The sequence below is a fragment of the Lagenorhynchus albirostris genome, chromosome 3 (assembly GCF_949774975.1).
Source record: "Lagenorhynchus albirostris chromosome 3, mLagAlb1.1, whole genome shotgun sequence".
Lineage (NCBI taxonomy): Eukaryota > Metazoa > Chordata > Mammalia > Artiodactyla > Delphinidae > Lagenorhynchus > Lagenorhynchus albirostris.
This window is the reverse complement of record NC_083097.1, coordinates 159151251-159174394: the sequence shown is the minus strand read 5'-3', so window position 1 is coordinate 159174394 and position 23144 is coordinate 159151251. Positions and strand designations below refer to the sequence as shown.

Here is a 23144-nt window from a genome sequence, read left to right as displayed (position 1 = left end):
CGAGGAGGCTTCCAGAAGCTTGTGCCTGGTTTCCCTGGGACTCCCCCCCATGTCTTTTGCTTTTGCTGATCCTGCTCTGTATCTTTTTGTTGTAATAAACTTATGAGTATGACCATACACCGAGTCCTCCTAGGCAATCATCCAACCTGGGGGCGGTCTTGAAGTTAATTTCACCTGTTTCTTTTTGCTTAGCGTGGCTACTGGAAACTTCACCAAGATGGATGCTGCTCACATTGCATTTCCGTTGACGGTACCGCCTGAGCACCTTGGAATTGCAAGTGCTTAAAGAGTCAGGCCAGAGCTTCCATTTTATCGGAGAAACTGAGGCCCAGAGAGGGTGGTGCGTGTGGCTGAGACCACACAGCAAGCGGGGAACAGGAGGACTTGGGCAGGGAACCCACTGCAGGACTCCAGCCCCCAGGTACTTACCGGATGGACCTCGAGTGGTTGTCTTGGGGACTGAGGGCTTTCTGGCCAGGGGTGCCCGACTTCCTTTGTCACTAGGCTCGCTCCGGGCGCTGAGTGGCCGACTGGCCCGCTCCCCACTGGCCAGCCCCTTGGTCTTGGCAGCAGTCACTGGAGTGGCTTTGGGGGCAGTGGTGCCACGGTTGGGGCGGGTAAGGGGCTTCCGGGTATGGCCGAGGCCCTCTCTCAGCCGCGCCTGCTCAGGAGGCAGCATCTCAGGGTCCACCATGCAGATACTAGGTGGGGTGGGCAGTGGCGGGGGTATCTTGAGCGGGTCAGGCAGTGGGTCGCGGCGAGGGGCCCCAAAGCCCTCTGTGTCCTCATCTGAGTCCGCGGTGCCAGGGGCGGCAGGCAGGGGGTCCGAGTCAGACAGGGTAGGCAGGGACTCGCTGACGGACGTGGGTGGTGTCTCCTCCACCCCTGGAGCACCCGCCCGCTCCTGGGACCGGGCACTACTGTCATTGGAACTGCCGGGGGACACAGGTGCCGGCGCCATGGGCACAGCCTTGCGGTGCTCAAACTCACAGGGTGATACCAGGCACAGGTCCACGTCGTGTGGGGAGGCCGAGCGGAGCACCCGAGGGCCACAGAGTGGGAGGCTCAACCCGGCTTCACTTGCAGCGGCAGCTGGTGGCGGGAGCACCTGCTCAAAGGACACCGACAGGGACTCGTCCACCTCTGTGGAGTGTGGGGAGCCCACCTCGGCAGGCAGCGAGGGGGTGGTCACCGTGGGGGACGCATCCGGCCCAGGCTCCCCACCCCGCAGCGGGCTCAGTGACAGTGGCCCGCTGCTCTCAGTTGGGCCCTGGTGGGCTCCGGCGGGTGAGGGTGTGCACGGCTCGGGGGTGCTGGTGGCCAAGAGCAGCTCCAGGGTCTTCTCCTCCAAGCTGCCGCCCTCCTCCCCGGCTGGGCTCAGCCCCAATTCCAGGCTGCTCTCCTGGCTGGGCGTGGCCACCAGCCGGGGGGCCGGGGAGCCACAGGCCTCCGTGGCGGGGCTGGCCTCTCTGCACCGGAAGCTAGGTGGGCTGCGGGGCCCATTCTCTGCTGGTGGGACACCCGGGCGGGGTGTGTTGGGTGCTCTGCGGGGCTTGGGAGCCACCTGGGCACCTGCTTTCTTGCCACTGACCACAGCGGAGGCCGCCCGCCGTACCTCCCGGGGTTGGGTCCGAGGGGCGCTCGGCTTGGGGTCCTTCTTCACCTCCCGGGAGGGCCTGGCTTCTTTCTCAGCCTTGCGAGGGGCCTCAGCCCGCGGTGGCTCCTTCTGGGCCACCCCGGGGCGCTCCTGGGCGGGCCTGGAGGGTGCCGTCGTCCAGCCCTCTCTCCTCAAACTGTCCCGGGAGCCCACGCTTTCCTTGCTCTCAGCTCGCCGAGGCCCCGCCAGGTCCTGAGGGGTCACCACAGGCTCCCGCAAGAACCCCAAGTGCTGCAGGCGGACCAGGCCATCCAGGAGGCGGGCGGGTGGCGTGCAGCCAGGGAACAGCACGCGCACCACCTTCTCGGAGGGGCCCGCGGGGTGCCACACCAGCAGGGCACACACAGAGGCCAGCGTGTGGTCAGTGGCGGCCGAGGGCGGGTGCAGCACGTACATGTCCAGCCGGCCCACACCCATCTTCTGGAAGAGCACGGTGGGCTCGGCCGGCAGCGGCCCACGGTTCAGAGGCAGGGGGGTGATGCCCAGCCGGGCCAGGAGGCTCAGGGCCAGCTCCGCCTCATCCTCCCCGCGTACCAGCCGCGAGGCGGCTGCACGGGCATTGAGGAACACGACGCCCAGGTTGGGGGAGATCAGCCTGCGCAGCCGGTCATCCCCAGAGCCCCCGCCAGCGGCTGCCTCATCACGCTCCGCCAGCTTGCGCCGCAGCAGACTGTTGAGGCCGGGGAGGCTGTCAGCGCCCGCGTGGGTCACCAGCACGGCGTCCACCCGGTCCAGGTGCCGCACCAGCTTCCAGAAGCTTGACTTGGGGTTGGAGCCACCATTGACCAGCACGGTGAAGCCATTGACGGCGAAGAAGGCAGCATCCCCCAGGCCACCAGGGAAGATGTAGCAGCAGGGCCGGGCGAGCCTGAGGAAGCCCACGGAGGCTGGAGGCTCGAGCAGCTCAAAGGGGGACAGCGGCTCCAGCGACTCGGCCACGTACTCCAGGAACTCACGCAGGCCCTCAGAAGCCGGCAGCTGCACTGGAGGGTTCAACCGCAGCTGGAGCACGCCCTGGAGGCCGGGCACTTCGGGTGCCAGCTGGGCCCAGTCACCAAAGGTCGGGCAGGTGATGGTGAGCCTGGGTGGGTCTGCAGGCGGGGGTGTGGAGGCCAGGAGATCCCGGATCTGTAGAGGGCGGAATGGTTAAGGGGTCACCTGGACCCAGGCAACACCCAGCCCCTTGGGAAAACTAAGGCCCTTTGCCTGCCTTTGTCACCCTCAGGACAAAAACCCAGCCTTCCCCACATCCCAGAAGGGCCCATCACCACCTGTCCACCTCTACCCTCCTCTCTCACTCTCCCTGCCCCAGGGCCTTTGCACTTGCTGTTCTCAACTCCTGAAGCACAGCATCCTCCAGAGAGACCTTCTACACTCACCCCACCACCACCCCTGTGTACTGGTTCTTATCAAACCAAACATGGTTTGCCAGTTTTTTGCTCATTTTGCCCCACCCAGACTAAGGGATTCAGAAGGGACCCCCATTCAGATGGGACCTAGAATCTGCGGTGCCACTTGAAGACTCTGAGACATCTGCTGATCTACAGGCCCACACACTGCAGTGGGTCATGGGACTGGGCCCAGGAGGAAGACCCGCCACCACCATTATTCCACAGAGGAGGAAGGGACGATGCTCAGGGGGACAGCAGGTCGCTGGAGCCACTCAGCCCAGTGGGGACGAGCCAGGCTTCAGAGGCAGGACGGTGAGGGGGCGGCTTACCTCTTTGTCCCCCAGGACCTGGAGGAAGTGGCGGGGTGAGAAGCCCCCTGTCTGGAGCAGCAGCTCCCCTGTCTCCTCCAGGCAGGGCCCAGCCAGCACCAGCAGCTTGTGAGAGGCAGGGTCCAGGAGAAGGTTCCGGAGCTGAGGGAGAGGGAGAGTGTTCAAGGCCCTATTCTGTGCAGTGAGATAGTCAGCACCCCTCTTTGGGGTGGTCCCCAGCCCCTAATGTATATATAACCATCCAACTCCTGTCCCCATGAGGGCCTGGCCAGTACTAAACTAGAAGCCGGGACTACAGCCTGTAGGCCTCCAGTCGGGCTCGACCCCCTATCCCTGCTCCCAACTCCTGCTCATTCTACAAAGCCCAGCTCCGGTGCCCCCTCCTCCTGGAAGCCCTGCACACCCTTTCTGGGCTCCCCGAAGCCCACCTCTCCCTCTGGCCCAGCCCCAGTGCCATGGGGAAGAGGGGCCTGTGTCTGGCTCTGTCTCCTCGAGCCCCTTCAGGGAACATTTTTGATCAGAGGAATCAACTCGTACAAGAGTATCTAGAGGGGTGTCCCAGGGCTCTATCTTGTTCATCTTTCTCATGGGAAACTGAGAGAAGAGCGCAGATGTCTACAAGCTAGAAGCATTAAGTCAGTTCAGACAATTAGCGGGGCCCAGCCCAAGGGAACGCACAGGACGCAAACATCGGTTGGGTTCTGCCCTCCCACCTCCAGCCCTTCCCTATCTCATTCCTTCCTCCCAAACTCCAGCCTTTTCTGATTCCACCCGCTCCCACCATCAGCTCTGAGGAGGGAATAAATCGAGGCTGGAGTCATCGGGGGAGGCTTCGCTGCTGCTGGGTGTCAAGAAGAGGATTTCAGGCAGCATGAAGGCAAGGACACATGAGGTGAGGCCAGGGGATGGCGCTCGTCCCAGCCGCCCGCTGCCCCCAGGAGCCTACCCTTCCCTACCTCGTCACACAGGGACTTGTCTGATGGATTCAGGAGGACCAGCGTCTCCAGGGTGTCTCCACGGTGGTGCAGGCTCCGCTGGCCTGTGGGGGAACCGGGCCCTGTGAGTTTAGGGCTGAGCCACATGCGTGGGGGTCAGCCTGTGACAAGGTCAAACCCTGCCTCACTGTGTAACCCCAGGCGGCCATGAGCCCCTCCAGGACCCCGCTTCCCAGGACCCCCAGCCAGAGGGTCACCCAGGGATTAACAGGCATGTGGTAAAGCTGCAGGTCAGGATGAGGCAAGAACAGGAAACCGCCTTGGCAGGCCTCACGCTGGAAACAAGGCCTCCACTGCTGGCAGGGCCCAATTCACAGCTCTCAGCCCTGCGGGGGACGCCACTGTCACCCTCATTTTATAATCAAGGAGCCTGAGCCCAGGGAGGGCCAAGGAGGGTAACCAGGAAAAGGGCACAACATGGGCAAGGGCCCTGCGGCAGGACTGAGCTCTCTGTGTCTGAGGATCACGAAGGGGCAGGTGGGGCTGCAGCGAGGGGCAGCAGGAGGGAGCCGAGGGCAGGGAGGCCTCATGGGCCACGGAGAGGGGAGTGGGGTTGATTCTGGGATCCGAACGCTCGTCCGTTCCCCAGAGACCAGATGTGTTTCAAATATGGAGCACCCGGCCTGGGTCTGGAGAGGCAAGGACCCTCTACTGCTGGTTACCCTTTATCAGTTTATCACGGGCTTCTTATCATGTGCGGATATTGCCCCATTCAGGTGGGGAAATTAAGGCACAGAGAGGGGAAGTGACTGCCAAGGCCACACAGAGCGGATGGCATTTCCAGCTCCCCCAAATGGTGAGCGTCAGGAAGCCACCCAGAACCACTGGGACAATGAGGTGACGGACACTTCCTTCCCCTCCTGCAGCGGCCTGGAGGTGACTCAACAGGCTGGCTGAGGCAGGGGAGAGCTGCAGGCAACACCCAGGCCCTGCCCAGCAGCTGCTCTGTTCACCCCGGTCACCCCAGAACCCCCAGGGAGCCACGGGACATGTGGGGCTGGCCCAGGAACCCCAACTCCCTCCTCGATCTTGTTTTCTCAGGTCCCCATCTATTGAGCATCTACTGTGTACCTGGCCCTGTGAAGGAATCACAGGCATAAACCAGACATAGTCCCTGCCACACGAGGCCTACACTCCACCCTCCAGTCCCGCTCAGCGGCCCCTCACTTTCCAAATGTCCTGTCCCTTTGACTGGGCCCTTCCCTCCACACTCCACACCAGCCCCAGCTGCTTCTCATCCAAAAAGACCCTCCTCGGAGGTCTCCCTGTCCCCCACACCTCACTGCCTTACCTGTCAACTGGGGACAAAAACACAAGTTCTTGCCTTGTGGGGTGCTGATGACCAAAGGAAGTGAGTGCTGGCTCCGGGCCTGCCCCTGCTCTGCACTCAGTAGATCTCAGTTGTGTTATTACTATTGCTGCTTACAGCCATTCCCTGACCCCCATGCCTGGCATATAGTTGGCACTCAAAGAACACCTGTCCACTGAATGAGCAGAAGGGGAGAGCTGGGGCATACAGGGTCCCCAGCCTCACCTTTCACAATGCTGGAAAAGGTGGCCGAGTGCCGTGACACGAAGACCTTGAGCTGCTCATCGAGGCTGCAGACGCCAGGGTCAATGTCCCACGACCGGATGCCTGGTGGGGAGAGGGGGGAAGGGAGGTAGGAAATCAGCTGGGCTTCCCAGCTCCCAGAATACTTCAATAACTAGCGGATGGCTGGTGAGGGCCGCCACAGGCCCCTCCCCTCAACCTGCCCCTGCACATGACAGCCTGGAAATTCAGAACCATCCAATGTGCCTTTGGAGCCCACTGCATCCACCCTCAAGGAACCCAAAGTGTGTATCAGGCATTTTACAGAGAAGACTCAGGACATCAGAAAGAAAGTCCCGGCCTCCTACACAGTCATCTTGTCCCCTCCGTCATCCTCCCACCCCCATCACTGGTTTCACTGTTCCTCAGCCCTGCCAGGCACAGTTCCCATCTCTGAGCCTTCGCGTGAGCTGTTCCCACTGCCCAGAGGTCCTTCTCCCCACCCTTCAGGTCCTCTCAGCCCTTTGCATCCTCTGAACACCCCTGTAACCATGTGAGCTTAAAACTTGGTCCATCTCCTCACTCACTTTGGTACCCGCCCCCCAACCAGACCCATTAGTCCTGTGAGGGCAGGACTGAGCCTGCCCATGGTCCCCACGCTATCCCTGATGCCCTGTGGGGTGACATTCCTTAATCCTGTGAACCGAGATGTTTGCTGCCGTCCCATTTTACTGGCCACAGACGGCAGGCCCTGCCGATCTGAGAGATGGGGGATGGATGAATGCCCTCCAATCACGGTTCGGGGTGCACCACGCCTGCCGGTCCCACCGTGCCAAGTGGCTGCAGGTTAACCTTGCAGGTGCACCTATGACTCATATCCCCAGGTGCCAAATCCCTTGAGCAGGCAGCACCCGCCCACACCCCAATTAGCAGTTCCTCATGGAGCTGCGGAAAGTAGGCCCTGGAGCTCCGGGCCCAGCCTCCCCATCCCTGCTCCTCCCTCCAAGACTTCCAGGCTGCTAAGGCCCGAGGATTCGAGGAGGGCCCGGAGGGCGGGAAGCGGAGCCGTTGCCCATGCTGCCCAATCGCGTGGGTCCCAAAGCCTGGGCCCGTATCCCCTCCCCGGTCTGCACCCCGCTCGAGGCGGAACAGCCCAGCCCAAACCCGAACGCTGTTTCCTCTGCGGGCACGCACGGGCTCTGCCTGCGCCCTGTGCCTAACGGTAAGGGGATAGGGGCACCGGGGCCCCCGGATCCAGCCGCCCCCCGCCCCATCCCCCGGCCCTTAGGCCGAGATGCGCCGCCGCGCCCGCCTCCCCGACACCGCGTTCCCGGGCCGGCCCGACCTCGTTCAAGCTCCTCCAGCACATAGGCTAGCAGCCCGGGGCACCCGCACTCGCCGCCCACCACGAGCAGCAGTGAACTGGGCGCCTCCACCGACCCGGACCCTGCAGCCGAAACCGCCATCTTCGCGCCGGCCAGACGCTCCGAGCGCCCGCCCTGCTGTCCCCGCCCCTTAAAGGGGCCGGACCGGAAGGGCTGAAGACCCCTCCCGGAAGCCCCTCCTCGCACGTTATCTGCCCCTTCCCGCCCATTGAGGTCGTGGGAGATGGGGGTACGGAGACCTAAGGGTTGGCCTAGCCTTGGCTCTCCACTTTGGGCACCCCTCCCAAATAACCACTGATTCATTCATTCATTCACTCAACAAGTTCTGACTGCATGCCTACTACATGCCAGTCGGAATCTCTGCCCTCTGGAAACTCACATCACATCACAGTGGGCCCAGTCAGAACCAGGTCCCAGATGGTCCCAGTTCCCCAGGTCAGGGCTTAAACAGAGAAAAGAAGGGTACCTTTGAGGGCTTTGAGGGATGCATAGGAGTTTGCAAGGTGTGGGTGATGGGACAATGACATGGGAGGCATAAGTTAGATCATGTGCAAAGTTTTAAAGATAGGAAAGTACATGTGAATTCGAGACACATTCCAGAGCACTCTGGGCCTGGAACAGGGCACACTTATTCTGCTATATGCCAGGCATTTTACTCCATTAGTTCACTGAATACATGCATAAACCTATGAATTTGGCACTGTTATTATGGTCATTTCAGAAAAGGATGGAGAGGAAATAGACTTGGAGAGATGAAGTCACCAGGTCCATAAGAGGTAGAGCAGAGATTCAAATCCAGGCAAGTCTGATTCCAGATTTAGTCTGTGGCAGAGACTGACTGCCTGGCTCACATGGGTAGCCCTCCTTACCCAGACAGTTGCATTTGGCCTTTTTAACCATGGTGGCCACTACCTGGAAAATTATGTTGCAGCAAACTTTTTGACAGTTGCCCATGTCCAGGAAGGGCTGGGTTGTCTCCCTGGGGAGTGAGCTCCTCATCTTTGGAGGTATACAAAACCAATCAAGACAAATGAAAAGATCTGCCAAGAAGGATCAGCCTCCCACTGCCCTTCATTATCTGTTCAGCACAACTTCCTCCCTGGTCAGTGTGTAACAGTCACTGGCCACGTGCCATCTAATGTCCAACATTTGGGCGCTCCACTTCCTCTCTCTCATTTTGGCCCTGGCATCTTTCCTCTGTCCTGGTCCCTCCCTCTTGGCTCCCTTCCCTGTTTCCTGCCTGCCTGTGATTTCTTCTATTATTTGTCTCAGCAATAATGGGAATGGAAGTATCTGTGTCAGGTTCTGTCTCCCCCAGCAGGATAGGAGATCGTTGGAGGCCAGATCAGGCTGAGGTTTCTCTGGGGTCCCTGGCTTTTTGCAGGACAAGGCTGAGCATCTGGGAAGTGCATGATAAAGGGTTGTGAAATGGGGGTGAAAAGCTAGTTCATCCACCATTCATCCATCCATTCATTCATTCATGTGTATTTATTGATTGGGTCAGGACTGGAACCAGGACCTTCTGCCTGCAGGCTATGCTCTTCCTTCTGCCCAAGGCTGTACGTTATGATTGCTAGTGTTCATTCTAGTTGGTCTTAAAGGGCCCTGAGGTGCCAAGATGTGTCTCTACCAGGAGATCTGGGAGCTGATGTTCTCAGTGTTCTGGAGTCCTGAGGTTTTCCTGTCCCAGAGTGTCCCCCAGTCAGGGGACCCTGGTCTGGGGAGTGTGGGGAGCATCTCCCAAGAGGTGAAAAAGCATCTGGGAACCACTTCTGAAATCCCAGGCATCAGACTCCAGTCACTGCCCTCCTGCTTCTGTCCACACCCAGCTCCATGTCTATTTCCAAGTCATCAGTCCCCAGAGGGATAAGGTGATGACATTTGTGGTGAAAATGGAAAACCCTCAACCTTCAGGACTGTTGGATGTTCTTGTGTCCTTCCCTGGCAATTCTTTTCTCTCTCTCTCTCTCCCTCTTTTTTCTTTTCTTTTTTTTTTTTTTTGGCCACACCACACGGCTTGTGGGATCCTAGTTCCCCAACCTGGGATCGAACCCATACGCTTGGCAGTGAAAGTGCAGAGTCCTAACCGCTGGCCCGCCAGGAAATTGCCCTCTTTTCTCTTTTTAACATTTTTGTTGAGGTTTAACACAGGCATGGTCAAGTTCGTGAGTGTCAGAATTGGAGGTTGATTGAGGTGATGACCCTTGGGTCAGGATATAGGACATTTCCAGCCCCTGCCAGGTCCTTGGACCCTCCAGTTGATTCTCCCCTCCCTCAAGGTGACCACTACTCTGACATCCATCACTTGGGTGAGTTTTACCTGATTCTGAATTTCACATATGGGATGGCAGGGTGTCCACTCTGGCCTCTGGCATCTCTTGATCCTCATGTTTGTGGAGCAGGCAATTGTTCCTTTTCGTGGTTACGTAGTATTCCTGGGTATCATTTCTTTCTTCCTTTTATTTATTTATTTATTTAAAAAAATGCTTTGGGCTTCCCTGGTGGCGCAGTGGTTGAGAGTCCGCCTGCCGATGCAGGGGACACGGGTTCGTGCCCCGGTCCGGGAAGATCCCACATGCCGCGGAGCGGCTGGGCCCGTGAGCTATGGCCGCTGAGCCTGCGCGTCCGGAGCCTGTGCTCCGCAACGGGAGAGGCCACAACAGTGAGAGGCCCGCGTACCGCCAAAAAAAAAAAAAAAAAATGTTTTTTGGCCGCGACGCACAGCATGTGGGATCTTAGTTCCCTGACCAGTGATGGAGCCCGTGCCCCCTGCATTGGAAGCTCAGAGTCTTAACCACTGGACTTCCAGGGAAGTCCCCATTTTTTTCTTTTTATATTGTGGTAAAATAAATATAACATATTACTTATCATTTTAACCACTGAAAGTGTATAATTCAGGGATATTTAGGACATTCATGATGTAGCATGACCCTCACTAGTATCTAGCTCCAGAATACTTAAAAGAAGACCCCATGCCCATTAGCAGTCATTCCCATCCCCCCTCCCTCCCAGCCACTGGCAACAACTCTTCTGCTTTCTGTCCCTGTGGATTTGCCTCGTCTGGACAGTTCATACAATATGTGGCCATCTCTATCTGGCTTTCTTACTCAGCATAATGTTGGGTTTTTTTTTTAATTTTTTTATTGCGGTATGCGGGCCTCTCACTGTTGTGGCCTCTCCCTTTGCGGAGCACAGGCTCCGGGCGCGCAGGCTCAGCGGCCATGGCTCACGGGCCCAGCCGCTCCGCGGCATGTGGGATCTTCCCGGACCGGGGCACGAACCCGTGTCCCCTGCATCGGCAGGCGGACTCTCAACCACTGCGCCACCCGGGAAGCCCACTCAGCATAATGTTTTCAAGGTGCATCCACGTTGCATCATGTGTGACTGCTTTATTCCTCCATGTGGATCTACCACGTTTTGTTCGTCCATTCATCTGTGGATGGACATTTGGGCTGTTGCCATCTTTTCGCTATTGTGAGTAGTGCTGCTGGGAATATTCACATGCAAGTTTTTCTTGAGCATCGCTTTCAGTTCTTCTAGGTCTATACCTAGGAGTGGAATTGCTGGGTCATATGGTAAGTCTATATTTAGCTTTTGAAGAGCTGCCACACTGTTTTTACACAGCAGCTGTAACATTTTACATTCCCACTGGCAGTGTACAGGGGTTCCAGTATCTCAACCTCCTTGCAAACATTTGGATATTTTCCCTTCTATCTTAACCACTGGGTGCCAATTTTTCATGATTTGTCCATTTTACCTGTTTGTGGACATTTGGGTTGTTTCCAGTTTGGGGCGATTATGGTTAAATCTGTTTTGAGCCTTTTTGTTCATGTCTCTTGGCAACTATACTCTTTTCTCCCCCAGTAAATGCCCAGGGGTGGAATGGCTGAGTCATGGGGTAGGACATGGCCACGCTATTTTCTCAAGTAGCCTGTGAGGGAGGTAATGCCTCCCATGTCCTGCCAACACTTAGGTTTCAGCCTTTTTTGGTTTGTTTTAATATTTTATTGAAGTATAGTTGATTTACAATGTTGTGTTAGTTTCCGGTGTTCAGGAAAGTGATTCAGTTATACATGTATATACATTCTTTTTCGTATTCTTTTCCATTATGGTTTATCACAGGATATTGAATATAGTTCCCTGTGCTAGACAGTAGGACCTTGTTTATCCTTTCTATATAAAATAGTTTGCGGGCTTCCCTGGTGGCGCAGTGGTTGAGAGTCCGCCTGCCGATGCAGGGGACACGGGTTCGTGCCCCAGTCCGGGAAGATCCCACATGCCGCGGAGCGGCTGGGCCCGTGAGCCATGGCCGCTGACCCTGCGCGTCCAGAGCCTGTGCTCCGCAACGGGAGAGGCCACAACAGTGAGAGGCCCACGTACTGCAAAAAAAAAAAAAAAATAGTTTGCATCTGCTAATCCCAAGCTCCCAATCCATCCTTCCCCTACCTCCTTCCCCCTTGGCAACCACAAGTCTGTTCTTTATGTCTGTGAGTCTGTTTCTGTTTCGTAGATAAGTTCATTTGTGTCATATTTTAGATTCCACATAAAAGTGATATCATATGGTATTTGTCTTTCTCTTTCTGCCTTACTTCACTTGGTATGATAATCTCTAGTTCCATCCATGGTGTTGCAAATGGCATTATTTTATTCTTTTTTTATGTCAGCCGTTTTAATATTTGCCTTTCTTCCCTTCCTCCCCCATCCCCCTCACCAACCCTGTTCTTCAACATTCATTAAGCATTTGTGTTGACAACACTCTAGTTCTGAGTGCCCGGAGAGGAACAAAGTCCCTGCTCCTGGGTACGAATAGCTCTCAACCTGGGACAGGAGGGAGCCCGAGGGCTGAATGCAGATATGTCAGTTCATTTCATTCTTGCAACAACTTGGGCCATAAACTCTGAGAAAACACATTTAATACATGGGAAAAAGGGATTTGGAGAGTCAAGGGACAGATCCAGTGCCTAGCACCCCAGCTGGGATATGAATCCAGGGTATGTGATTCCAGGCCCTGAAAGGGGCATTCATTCATTCATTGTTTATTCATTTGTTCATTCATCCATTCCATAAACACTTCCTGACAAGTTTACTGTGCCTCCAAGAGGTCTCAGTCCTGGTCCCCAAGGAAACCCCAGTCTGCAGGAAGAAGGGTGGGCCACAGATGCTCCCCAGCTGTGGATTCAGAACTGGGCTAGAGGGTGCACCTGGAGCTGGAGGAGTCAGGAGTAGGGCAGTGAAGGCTCTGTGTGGGGAGACAGGGAAGGTATCCTGGGACAAGGGACATTGAGGCTGGGCTTTTGAAGAGTGCACAGGAGTTCATCAGGCAGATGATGGATTCATTAATTCGACAAACACCCTCAGCCAAATCTTCTATGCCAACCTCACCTCGGCCTGGTCCCAGGGAGTCCCCAGGCTGGGGGAGACGGTGCCAGACACAGACTCCCCAAAGGGTCATGGATGGGCTGGAAGGCGAGGGAGGGGCTGGTGGTGTCCCAGGTGGAGGAACATAGAAGTTCTTCAGCGGACCAGCAAGGGTCTCCTGGGAGGAGGATGTGGCTCCAATTTGCTCCCCCAGAGCAGAAAGAGCTGATGCTGAATGTTTTTGTTTTGGAATATATTGCTTGGGTTAAATGAGGCAAAGACAACATGATTCTGCCTCAAAGAGATGCTTGGATTTGCTCCAAGGCACCTCCCAGCAGTGGAGCCTCAGTTTCCCTGAGTGAGGAGTATGGGAGGAAAAACATACAGCCCCTTACCCATGAGCCTGGCGTGCTGGTGATAGAGGAGGACCTCAAATTGTTGCCTGTGGGTGGAAGTTCATGCATTTGAGATAAACAGGGATCTGTAAATGGAACAGGGTTGTCTCAACTACACCTGAAAGGATCTAGGAGGACTTCCCAGGGGAAGTAGCGCTTGAGTCAGTCAGGACCTCAGCATGAGTATGGGACAACAAGAGGAGAAGCACGTGGAGAAGGAAGAGCATTTCCTCTGGAGGGGGAACAGCATGTGCAAAGGCCCTGAGGCCAGAACAAGCTGGCTGTGTTCAAAGACTAAAGAGGACCACAGAGTGGCTGGCTGGTGTGACAGGGAGGTGCAGGGAGGGGAAACCAGGGAGGTTGGTGGGGGGTGGGCCATGCAGGGTCACAGGAAAGGGTGTGGGTTTTACCCTGAGGGCCATGGGAGCCACGGACGGTTTGGGAGCAGAGGGGACGTGGAAAGTGAACTGTAAAAAGGACCATGAACTGATTCCAGGCATTTTACACCATTAATATGTAACTATCCATCCCATTTTACAGGTGGGGAAACTGAGGATTGCAGAGAGTAAGCCACGTGCCCAGGATCACACAATCACATGACAGACCCAGGATTTGAATCCATATGCCCTTAGTTTTAGGGGCTGGGCTCTTAAACACTACACTATGGGGCAAAAAGGAAAGAGGGGTCTGGGAGTCCCCTGACAGGGGTGGGCACTCACTTGCAATCACTTTATTCTATAAAATCACCAGGATGTGAGGTGGGGTGGAGGTTGGGTGGGATGGGGGGAGGGAGGCTCCGTTTTGTTTATAATCCAGTCCTCTCTGGGTGGGGGAGCTCTCAGCCCCTTCCCAAATCCCCCAATTAGTGCAAAGAGGCCCCCAAATGACAATAACCTCCTCTCTCCTCTTACCAGCTCAGGGTCCTGCCAAGCTCCACCTCCACAGGGGATTGGACGAGACAGCCCACTTTGGACACCTAACAGCAGCTCAGGACATGAATGCCCCCCCTTCCTCCCCCTTGGGCCACTCTAAATCTCACCTCAGGGCAGGCCCTAGATAGAGGGTGAGTAGGGAGGGAGGTGACTGGCTGGAGTGGCTTGGATCCCTGCGAGCTGCAGAGGACCATGAAGTGGAGCCATGAGTCATTGAGCACATACTGTATTCAATGTCATCCTCAGAAATGACCTTCACCCCTTCCCTCCTCTGTTCCACACACATGTATTGAGTGACAGACCAGTAATGGGTGAATCTCGGTCCTGCCCTCATCAGGAGCTTCTAGCTCAGTGCTCCCAAGAGTATTACTGAACTGAACTCGGGTCCTCTCATCCAACACGCTGCAAAGCCAGTCTACTGACACCAGGTTGTGGTGAAGGAAAGTACAGCATTTATTCTCAGGGCAGCAAGCAAGGAGAACAGGCAGCTAATACTCAAAAGACCCAATCTCTGCAATGGCTTCCAGAAAAGGGTTTTTAAAGGCAACGTTAGGGGTGAGGGTCAAAGGGTGTGTGACCACTTCATGGACATTTTTCTGATTTGTTGGTGGTGAGGTAACAGGGTGATGTTTCAGGAATCTCAATCATCCATCTTCTGCCTCCAAGCAGTTTAGGGTCTATATGTTTGTGGTCAGCAGTTTCCATCTGGTGGGGTGCTGGTTTCTGCAAAAACAACTTAAGAATGTGTGTCAGAAGATTATCCGTATCCCTCAAGGAGAAACTAGGGGCTCTGTGACTCTTTATATAATAACTCTTAAATAATAACCTATTATTTAAGTTATTGTCATTATTTTCCTCCTTGACTGCTTCTCCTTTGTCCCTGCTTTTCCACTTCTCTAATCATTAACTGCTTGAGTCTGCTCTTGAGGAAGGCCTGAGAGAGTAAACCTTTTTCTACAAGCAAGAAGTGGGGAACACAGGGGTCTGTCACTGGGAAGGCCCCACAGGGTCCATTCTGTTTCACGAGGGCTGAGAGCTCCCTAATCTTTGATACCAGATTCATTCATTCATTATTCCAGTCGACATATATTTCTTGAGCACCTCCTATACGCTAGGCAATGGGGAGACAGTGTTCTATGAGACCCCGTCTAGCTTCTAAAGAACTTGCTGCCTGGTTGGGAAACAGACAAGAAAATTGGTGTGAGAACACAGGATGCCAAAGGCCCAAGGGGCGGTCTCCACCCAGCCTTGGGCATCAAGGAAGGTTTCCTGGAGGAGGGGACGTTTCAGTTGAGAGAGGGAGAGAAAGTGGCCTATACAGGAGAAGAGAAAGGAAGGGGTGTTTCTGGCAGTGGGAACAGGGCGTGCAAAAGCAGGTAGGAGAGGCCTGTTGGAGGAATTAAAGACATTTAGGGAGGCCTAGTCTGGAGGAGGATGCAAGAGAAGGGAAGACCGGTTGCCAATCACCGGGCAAGAAGAGCCTTGTGGGCAGAGCTTTCGAAGTACGTCCTCTCATTGGCTACCAGCTGTTGTATGAAGGACTGCCCTAGTGGTTACACCTGTCCTGGTCCAATCAGCGACGGCAAACAGGGTGCAGTCAGGGGCGGAGCTACATCCTGTCAGGCATCCAGTCCAGGGCCGGAGGTGACCTGCCTTGGGTGGCTTGCAGTCCCGGGAGGAGGACGGAGAGTGGAGGAGATTGAGAGGAGTCCTGACCCAGTTTCCCACCATCGTCCAGATCTGGACCCCCAAGCGGTGCAGTGTCCTGACATCCAGACCCTATTCAAGTCAAACGGTCACCATTGTATCCGCATCTCCCGTCCTAAAAATAATGCCGCCGTGAAACACAAGCTTGAAGACAGCACAGGGATCAAGGGTGTAGACCCCAAGCCTGGCGAGGTTCAAATCCCAGCTGTGTCCCTCCCCAGTTCTTTGACCTCCCTGTGCCTCAGTTTCCCCATCAACTGAACCTGTATCATAACAGCCCCACCCAGTAGGGGCGCTGTTGGGATTAAAGGAGTTAAAACACACCCAACAAGAACCAGATGCTGTATGTGCTAAGTACTCACGCGGTTAGTTCTTTTTTTTTTTTTAATTAATTTATTTATTTGGCTGCATGGAATCCCAGTTGCTGCACGTGTGATCTTCGTTGCGGCGCGTGGACACCAGAGCACTTGGGCTCTCTAGTTGTGGCGCGTGGGCTCCAGACTGCACAGGCTTAGTTGCCCCATGGGCATGTGGGATCTTAGTTCCCTGACCAGGGAGTGAACCCGTGTCCCCTGCATTGGAAGGCAGATTCTTAACCACTGGACCACCAGGGAAGTCCACCAGTTAGTTATTCTTGTAATTTGTCTTTTTGCTTTGGAAATCGACTGGCCACACGTAGCTCTCTAGACAGCTGGAGGCCATCTGCCTGGGGTCTTCCCAGGGAGAGCATTCCAAACCCAGGCCTCTTTCCAGATGCATCGATTTTTAACCCCAATAAAGTTGACATCCTGTTCCTAAACATGGTTAAGCATCAGTTCATTTGGACTTTGCAGTGCCCCTTTTGCATACTAGAGCCCAAGTGTGTACGCATCTGGGTCTCAAACCTTTTCAAAGGACTCTGGTATTCTTGGGAGCCCTGAGCACCTGGGGACTGACACAGCCTTATCCTAGAGGCATGGCTTCGGGTCCAGCTGTACCTCATACTATCTGCACAGCTTGGGCAAATGCTTTGGCATCTCTGATCAGTTTCCCACCTGTCAAAGATGACATCATTGGGCTTCCCTGGTGGTGCAGTGGTTAAGAGTCCGCCTGCCGGTGCAGGGGACACAGGTTCGTGCCCCGGTCCGGGAAGATCCCACATGCCGCGGAGCGGCTAGGCCCTTGAGCCATGGCCACTGAGCCTGCACGTCCAGAGCCTGTGCTTCGCAACGGGAGAGGCCACAACAGTGAGAGGCCCGCGTACCGCAAAAAAAAAAAAAAAAAAAGATGACATCATTGAAGCCCCTTTGTCGAGTGTTCTCAGCCCTCTCCCCAGGCTGGGCGAGAGTCCACTGGGTCTCCAGCCAGTCTGGGGTGGGGAAACAGGACTCGGAGGGGTGGCATGAATAGGGGTGCAGCTCTGAGTTGGGGCACGTCGAGGGGCTTGGCTGGGGCAGTGGTGGCAGCAGCGGCCTGGAGGCTGGAAAGGACAGAGGCTTGGGGTTCCTGCTGGCTTCTCCCCTGAGCTGGACCCAGGCCCAACTGCAGATGAGCCTCACAAGCTCTTGGGATTTTCACTTTGGACATACATCCATCTCAACTCCCAGAGTCACTCCTTTATGCCTCAGTTTTCTTGGAAAATGGAGATAACTGTATACACCTGGAGAGATGGCACATAAGTAAGGTAAACAAGAAGAGCTCAATAATTGTTGAGAGGGAGCCCTTACTTTAAAAAAGCGAACAAACAAAACAAAAACCAAAGCAAAACAAAACAAAACTATCATTTTAGAGGATTTGAGAATGTAGGTGTTAAGGGTCCCAGCTGGATTCCCTGGGTTCACACCCCAGCTCTGCCACTTCCCTGCTGTGTGACCTTGGGTATGAGACTGAACAATTTTGCTCTCAATTTCCCTGCCTGTTAAATCAATTTGGGGATTAAACGAGCGAACATTTGTAGAGTTCTGTGCAGCACCTGGCACACTGAGGGCACTTGCCGAATAAGTTAACTCCCCTGGAGGTGGTCCCTGGCTCCGGGTGACCCCTAGCCTTAGGATCGTCTATTGACTCAGTACTGCCCCCTGCTGGTCACTCTGGGGACTTTGGGCTGAGCCCCGCCTTGGAGGCCAGAGCCCCTTCTGCCATCCTGTCTGAACCAGTCCCATTTCTTTGCCCCCTTCAAGGCCTCATCCTCTTGATCAATCCAATCACTCTCTTTTATTATCAGCACTCTCCAGGCCAATCCAATCCCTTCACTTCCTCGAGTTAGTCACGCCCCAGAGTGACACTGCTCAGGGCTGGGAATTTGCAAGGGATCAGCGCTGACCTTGTCCCATTGGCTTTCTAGGAACCAATTATTTTATCCCCATTTTATAGGTGATAAACGAAGATTGCCCTCATGGATTTCTCTTTGTTACCACCGGCCTGAAAGCCACAACTAAGGCCATCAGAAGGTCCAGCCTCAGAGCATTTGCACTTGCCATGCTCTCTGCTAGGAATGGCCTTCCTCCAATTCCACTGTGCTTAGCGAGACCTTGCCACCGTCCAGCTTCCTCTCTTCTAGGACGCCTTTCCCAACATCCCAATCAGTGTCTCCATCCCCCTTAGTCATCTCCCTTCCTTTGTCCCAGCACTGACCTCAGAGACTGAGTTCTGTTGCTCCACATCCTCCTTCCAGGCTCTAGGCAGCACCTTCACCCACAGCCCCACTCCGACCATGGACGTGGCATGAACATGAATATGGATCCAGGCTGTGTTTGTTGAATGAATGGTTACATGAATATCTGTGTTGCAGAAACAGCCTATTCTGAGAGTTGGTCCAGCCTCACTTCATATCCCAGCCTTGTCTCTCCAATCTCTCAGGAATCTCTCCAATATCTTCCTATCTATAAAAAGAGCACAGTGTTGCACCCACCTCTGGTTTCAGAGGATTGAGAGAAATAACACGTCAGGCAGGCACCCGGCACATTGCCAAGCACACAGTAGGCCTTCAGGAACCACATGAATACTCTTCTCCTCTCCAATTATGAGGACCTTGGACTCGGGACTCATGTCCTGCTTCATCTACTTCAGTTCTCGCCCACAGCCCACCCTGCCCCAGTCCCCAGGGCAAGGCCATTGACAACAGAACTGTCAGGGGAAGAAGATGAGAGCATAGGACAGTCCCAAGGGCTCTGAATTCCATGTTCCCCACATATCCCATTGCTTGCTACCTGGATAACAGGGACTGGAGTCAGAGATAGACAAACAGGTGAAGGGTGGACCCCTGGGTTTGATGTCTTGATTTTGGTCCTAGAAGCCGGGAGGCCCTTTACCCTCTGTCTACACTCTGGTCCCAAGTGGCTACACTCTATCTCATGTTGATGTCTCTTCCATTTGTATCACCAGCCCAACCTTTCCCCTGAGCTTCAGACTCCAATATCCAACAGTACTGGGTATTCTCATTGGGTGCCTTGTAAGTATCTCATATTCAGCAAGTCCAAAGCACCGGTCCCAGTTTCTCACCCTGAGATCTGCTTCTCCATCAGCATGGCAGATGATAGCTCCACCATCACCCACGTGCCCAGGTCCCAAACCCTGGACTCATTCTTGTCACTTCTTTTCCTTTACCCCACATGTCCAGTCCATTGGCTGGTTGTGTAGGCTCAGACTCCAGAATGAACCTGAAACTTCCCTGCACTCCCATGGGCCCCACTGTCTCCTGCCTGGATTCTGTCCTGGCCTTCTGCCACCTACATTCCCCTCCTGACCATCCCTTCTCCCCTGAGCAACCTCAGAAAGATTTTTTAAATTATAAATCAGATCATGTCCCTCCTCTGCTCAAAGCCCTCCCATGGCCACACATTGGCCTTCAAGGAAAACCCACAATCCTCCCTGTGGCCAGGAGATCCCATGTGGACTCTACTCCTGCCCACTACCTCCTCCCTTCCTCCCTCCCTCCAACCCTTCCTCTCTCCCTCTGACAAGTACTGATGCATTCATCTTTATGGACTTCCAACTGTGTGCTGAGACTGGTCTCAACACAGTACAGTCACCCCCCGCCAGTGCAGTTGGGGCATCAGAGAGGGGTCTGGGGTTAAGTTTAGGGTTAGAGTTAGGGGTTCATGGGTGAGGATGAGGCCTCAGTGGCCACAAGTTGCCCATGGAGCCTAGGGTCCTGCTGGGCCTATGTTCTGCCCCACAGGGCTGAAGTCCCCTGTCTCCCTCTCACTTAGTCTCCTTCTCTCAGTCTCTTTCTCTCTCTGCATCTCAGACCCCTCCCCCTATCCCCCAGGCTCCTCACAGCCTCCTCATCTCCTCCGTCTCTCACTCTGCTCCAGCCACACCAGCTTCCTCGACATTCCTCCAACACACCAGGCATGTCCCACCTCAGGGCCTTTGCATCTGCTCTGCCCTCTGTCTTGAATCCCCCTCCCCCGACTCTCCCCATGCCTGGCTCCTTCTCCTCCCTTGGGTCTTAGCTCCTGTGTTGCCTCTACCGGGAGGCAGTTACCGTCTCCTCCACCATTTCTCTCTATCATGAGACCCTTCCTGTTTTCCTCATAATTTTCCTTGATTTCCTCTGTGCGCGCTTATTTGTTTGTTTCCAACTCTCGTGCTAGGGACCATGTCACTTGTTGCAACCTGTTGACAAGAGTAGTTCCCAGCATCCAGATGGTGCTGACAAATATTTGCTGAACAAATTGATTGACACCTGATTTATATCTGTCTCCTCCATGGAGCTTTGCTCAGTGCCATAAACCTTGCATGTACTCAGCAAGGATTGGGAATTTATTTGAAGACCAAGCAATGTTGCCCTGTGTTGGGACCCTAGAAGCAGCTCCGCTCACTCCCCAGTAAAGAGCTGAGCTCAGCAGATGCTGTGGAGGAGGAACTTTCTCATCCAAAGCCCAGATGTCTCCATAGCTTCTCTTGGCACCGGGGATTGGCAAGTTTTAATAAGAACAGGGCCCCTGGGGATGGCCAGGAGCTTGGATGGCTGGGAGGGATGTGTGTGTGCATTTGGTGGAGTGGGAGGGGGGTCTCTTTGCACGCACGTATGTGTGTGTCTGTTGTACTTTTCACCAGTCTGTGCACTATCTCCCATCACCTCTCTTTCAATAATTTTTATCTGTGGATTTTATAGGATGGTGGAGAGAAAGTGAGACATCAGAAGCTAAGAGAGATGGAAAGACAGACAGACAGACAGATGGACGGACAGTCTGAGTTTGCAAAAGACATGAATGTAGATGCACAGTGAGGAGAGCTAAGGAAAGAGGGAAGAACAGAGAAGAGAGGAGAAGAGAAAACAGCGGGGCATAATTAAGTGGAGGGATGAGATAGCTCAAATAAGTAACTTTGGATTGAGCTGAGTTGTTGGTGGGAGTGAAATGGGACACTGGGACTTAAAAATTAATTGGATATGAGTGATCAGTTTATCAGGGACTTTGGCAGAAGGAAGGAGATGAGGCGTGGGTAAGAGAGAGAGAACAAGAGATAGCCTCATCCACCAGAGGGCAGACAGCAGAAGCAAGAAGAACTACAATCCTGCAACCTGTGGAACAAAAACCACATTCACAGAAAGATAGACAAGATGAAAGGCAGAGGGCTATGTACCAGATAAAGGAACAAGATAAAAAGCCCAGAAAAACAACTAAATGAAGTGGAGATAGTCAACCTTGCAGAAAAAGAATTTAGAATAATGATAGTGAAGATGATCCAGGACCTCGGAAAAGGAATGGAGGCAAAGATCGAGAAGATGCAAGAAATGTTTAACCAAGACCTAGAAGAATTAAAGAACAAACAAACAGAGATGAACAATACAAGAACTGAAATGAAAAATACACTAGAAGGAAACAATAGCAGAATAACTGAGGCAGAAGAATGGATAAGTGACTGGAGAATGGTGGAATTCACTGCCATGGAACAGAATAAAGAAAAAAGAATGAAAAGGAATGAAGACAGCCTAAGACACCTCTGGGACAACATTAAATGCAACAACATTCACATTATAGGGGCCCCAGAAGGTGAAGAGAGAGAGAAAGGACCCGAGAAAATATTTGGAGAGATTACAGTTGAAAACTTCCCTAACATGGGAAAGGAAATAGCCACCCAAGTCCAGGAAGTGCAGAGAGTCCCAGACAGGATAAACGCAAGGGGAAACATGCCAAGACACATAGTAATCAAATTGACAAAGAAAAAATTTTTAAAGCAACAAGGGAAAAACAACAAATAACATACAAGGGAACCCCCATAAGGTTAACAGGTGATTTCTCAGCAGAAACTCTACAAGCCAGAAAGGAGTGGCATGATATATTTAAAGTGATGAAAGAGAAGAAACTACAACCAAGATTACTCTACCTAGCAGGGTTTTTATTCAGATTCGATGGATAAATCAAAAGCTTTACAGACAAGCAAAAGCTAAGAGAATTCAGCACCACCAAACCAGCTCTACAACAAAAGCTAAAGGAACTTCTCTAAGTGGAAAACACAAGAGAAGAAAAGGACCTACAAAAACAAACCAATAACAATTAAGAAAATGATAATAGGAACATACATATCGATAATTACCTTAAACATGAATGGATTAAATGCTCCAACCAAAAGACACAAGCTCGCTGAATGGATACAAAAACAAGACCCATATATATGCTGTCTACAAGAGACCCACTTCAGACCTAGAGACACATACAGACTGAAAGTGAGGGGGTGGAAAAAGATATTCAATGCAAATGGAAATCAAAAGAAGGCTGGGGGCTTCCCTGGTGGCGCAGTGGTTAAGAGTCTGCCTGCCGATGCAGGGGACACGGGTTCGTGCCCCGGTCTGGGAAGATCCCACATGCTGTGGAGCGGCTAGGCCCGTGAGCCATGGCCGCCGAGCCTGAGTGTCTGGAGCCTGTGCTCCTCAAAGGGAGAGGCCACAACCGTGAGAGGCCCGCATACCGCAAAAAAAAAAAAAAAAGAAAGCTGGATTAGCAATACTCATATCAGATAAAATAGACTTTAAAATAAACAATGTTACAAGAGACAAGGAAGGACACTACGTAATGATCAAGGGATCAATCCAAGAAGATATAACAATTATAAATATATATGCACCCAACATAGGAGCACCTCAATATATAAGGTAACTGCTAACAGCTATAAAAGAGGAAATTGACAGTAACACAATAATAGTGGGGGACTCTAACACCTCACTTACACCAATGGACAGATCATACAAACAGAAAATTAATAAGGAAACACAAGCTTTAAATGACACAATAGACCAGATAGATTTAATTGATATTTATAGGAAATTCCATCCAAAAACAGCAGATTACATTTTCTTCTCAAGTGCTCATGGAATATTCTCCAGGATAGATCACATCTTGGGTCACAAATCAAGCCTCAGTAAATTTAAGAAAATTGAAATCATATCAAGCATCTTTTCTGACTACAACGCTATGAGATTAGAAATCAATTACAGGAAAAATGGAAAAAATGTAAAAATGTAAAGGAAAAAATGTA

The 23144-nt window shown here is 53.3% G+C and overlaps 1 protein-coding gene across 1 annotated transcript in view; it reads right to left on the bottom strand.

Annotated features, from left to right (window-relative positions):
* Window positions 1-7380, bottom strand: part of MAP1S (microtubule associated protein 1S) — a 29898-nt gene extending 22518 nt beyond the window's left edge. Inside the window, exons 1-5 of the mRNA XM_060144726.1 lie at window positions 7249-7380; window positions 5907-6008; window positions 4334-4416; window positions 3378-3518; window positions 430-2785 (exon numbers count right to left, since the gene is read on the bottom strand). Coding sequence (XP_060000709.1) covers window positions 430-2785; window positions 3378-3518; window positions 4334-4416; window positions 5907-6008; window positions 7249-7369 — 2803 coding nt within the window. The 5' untranslated portion in view covers window positions 7370-7380. The remainder of the gene's footprint in view (window positions 1-429; window positions 2786-3377; window positions 3519-4333; window positions 4417-5906; window positions 6009-7248) is intronic.
* Between the last annotated feature and the right edge of the window lie 15764 nt (window positions 7381-23144).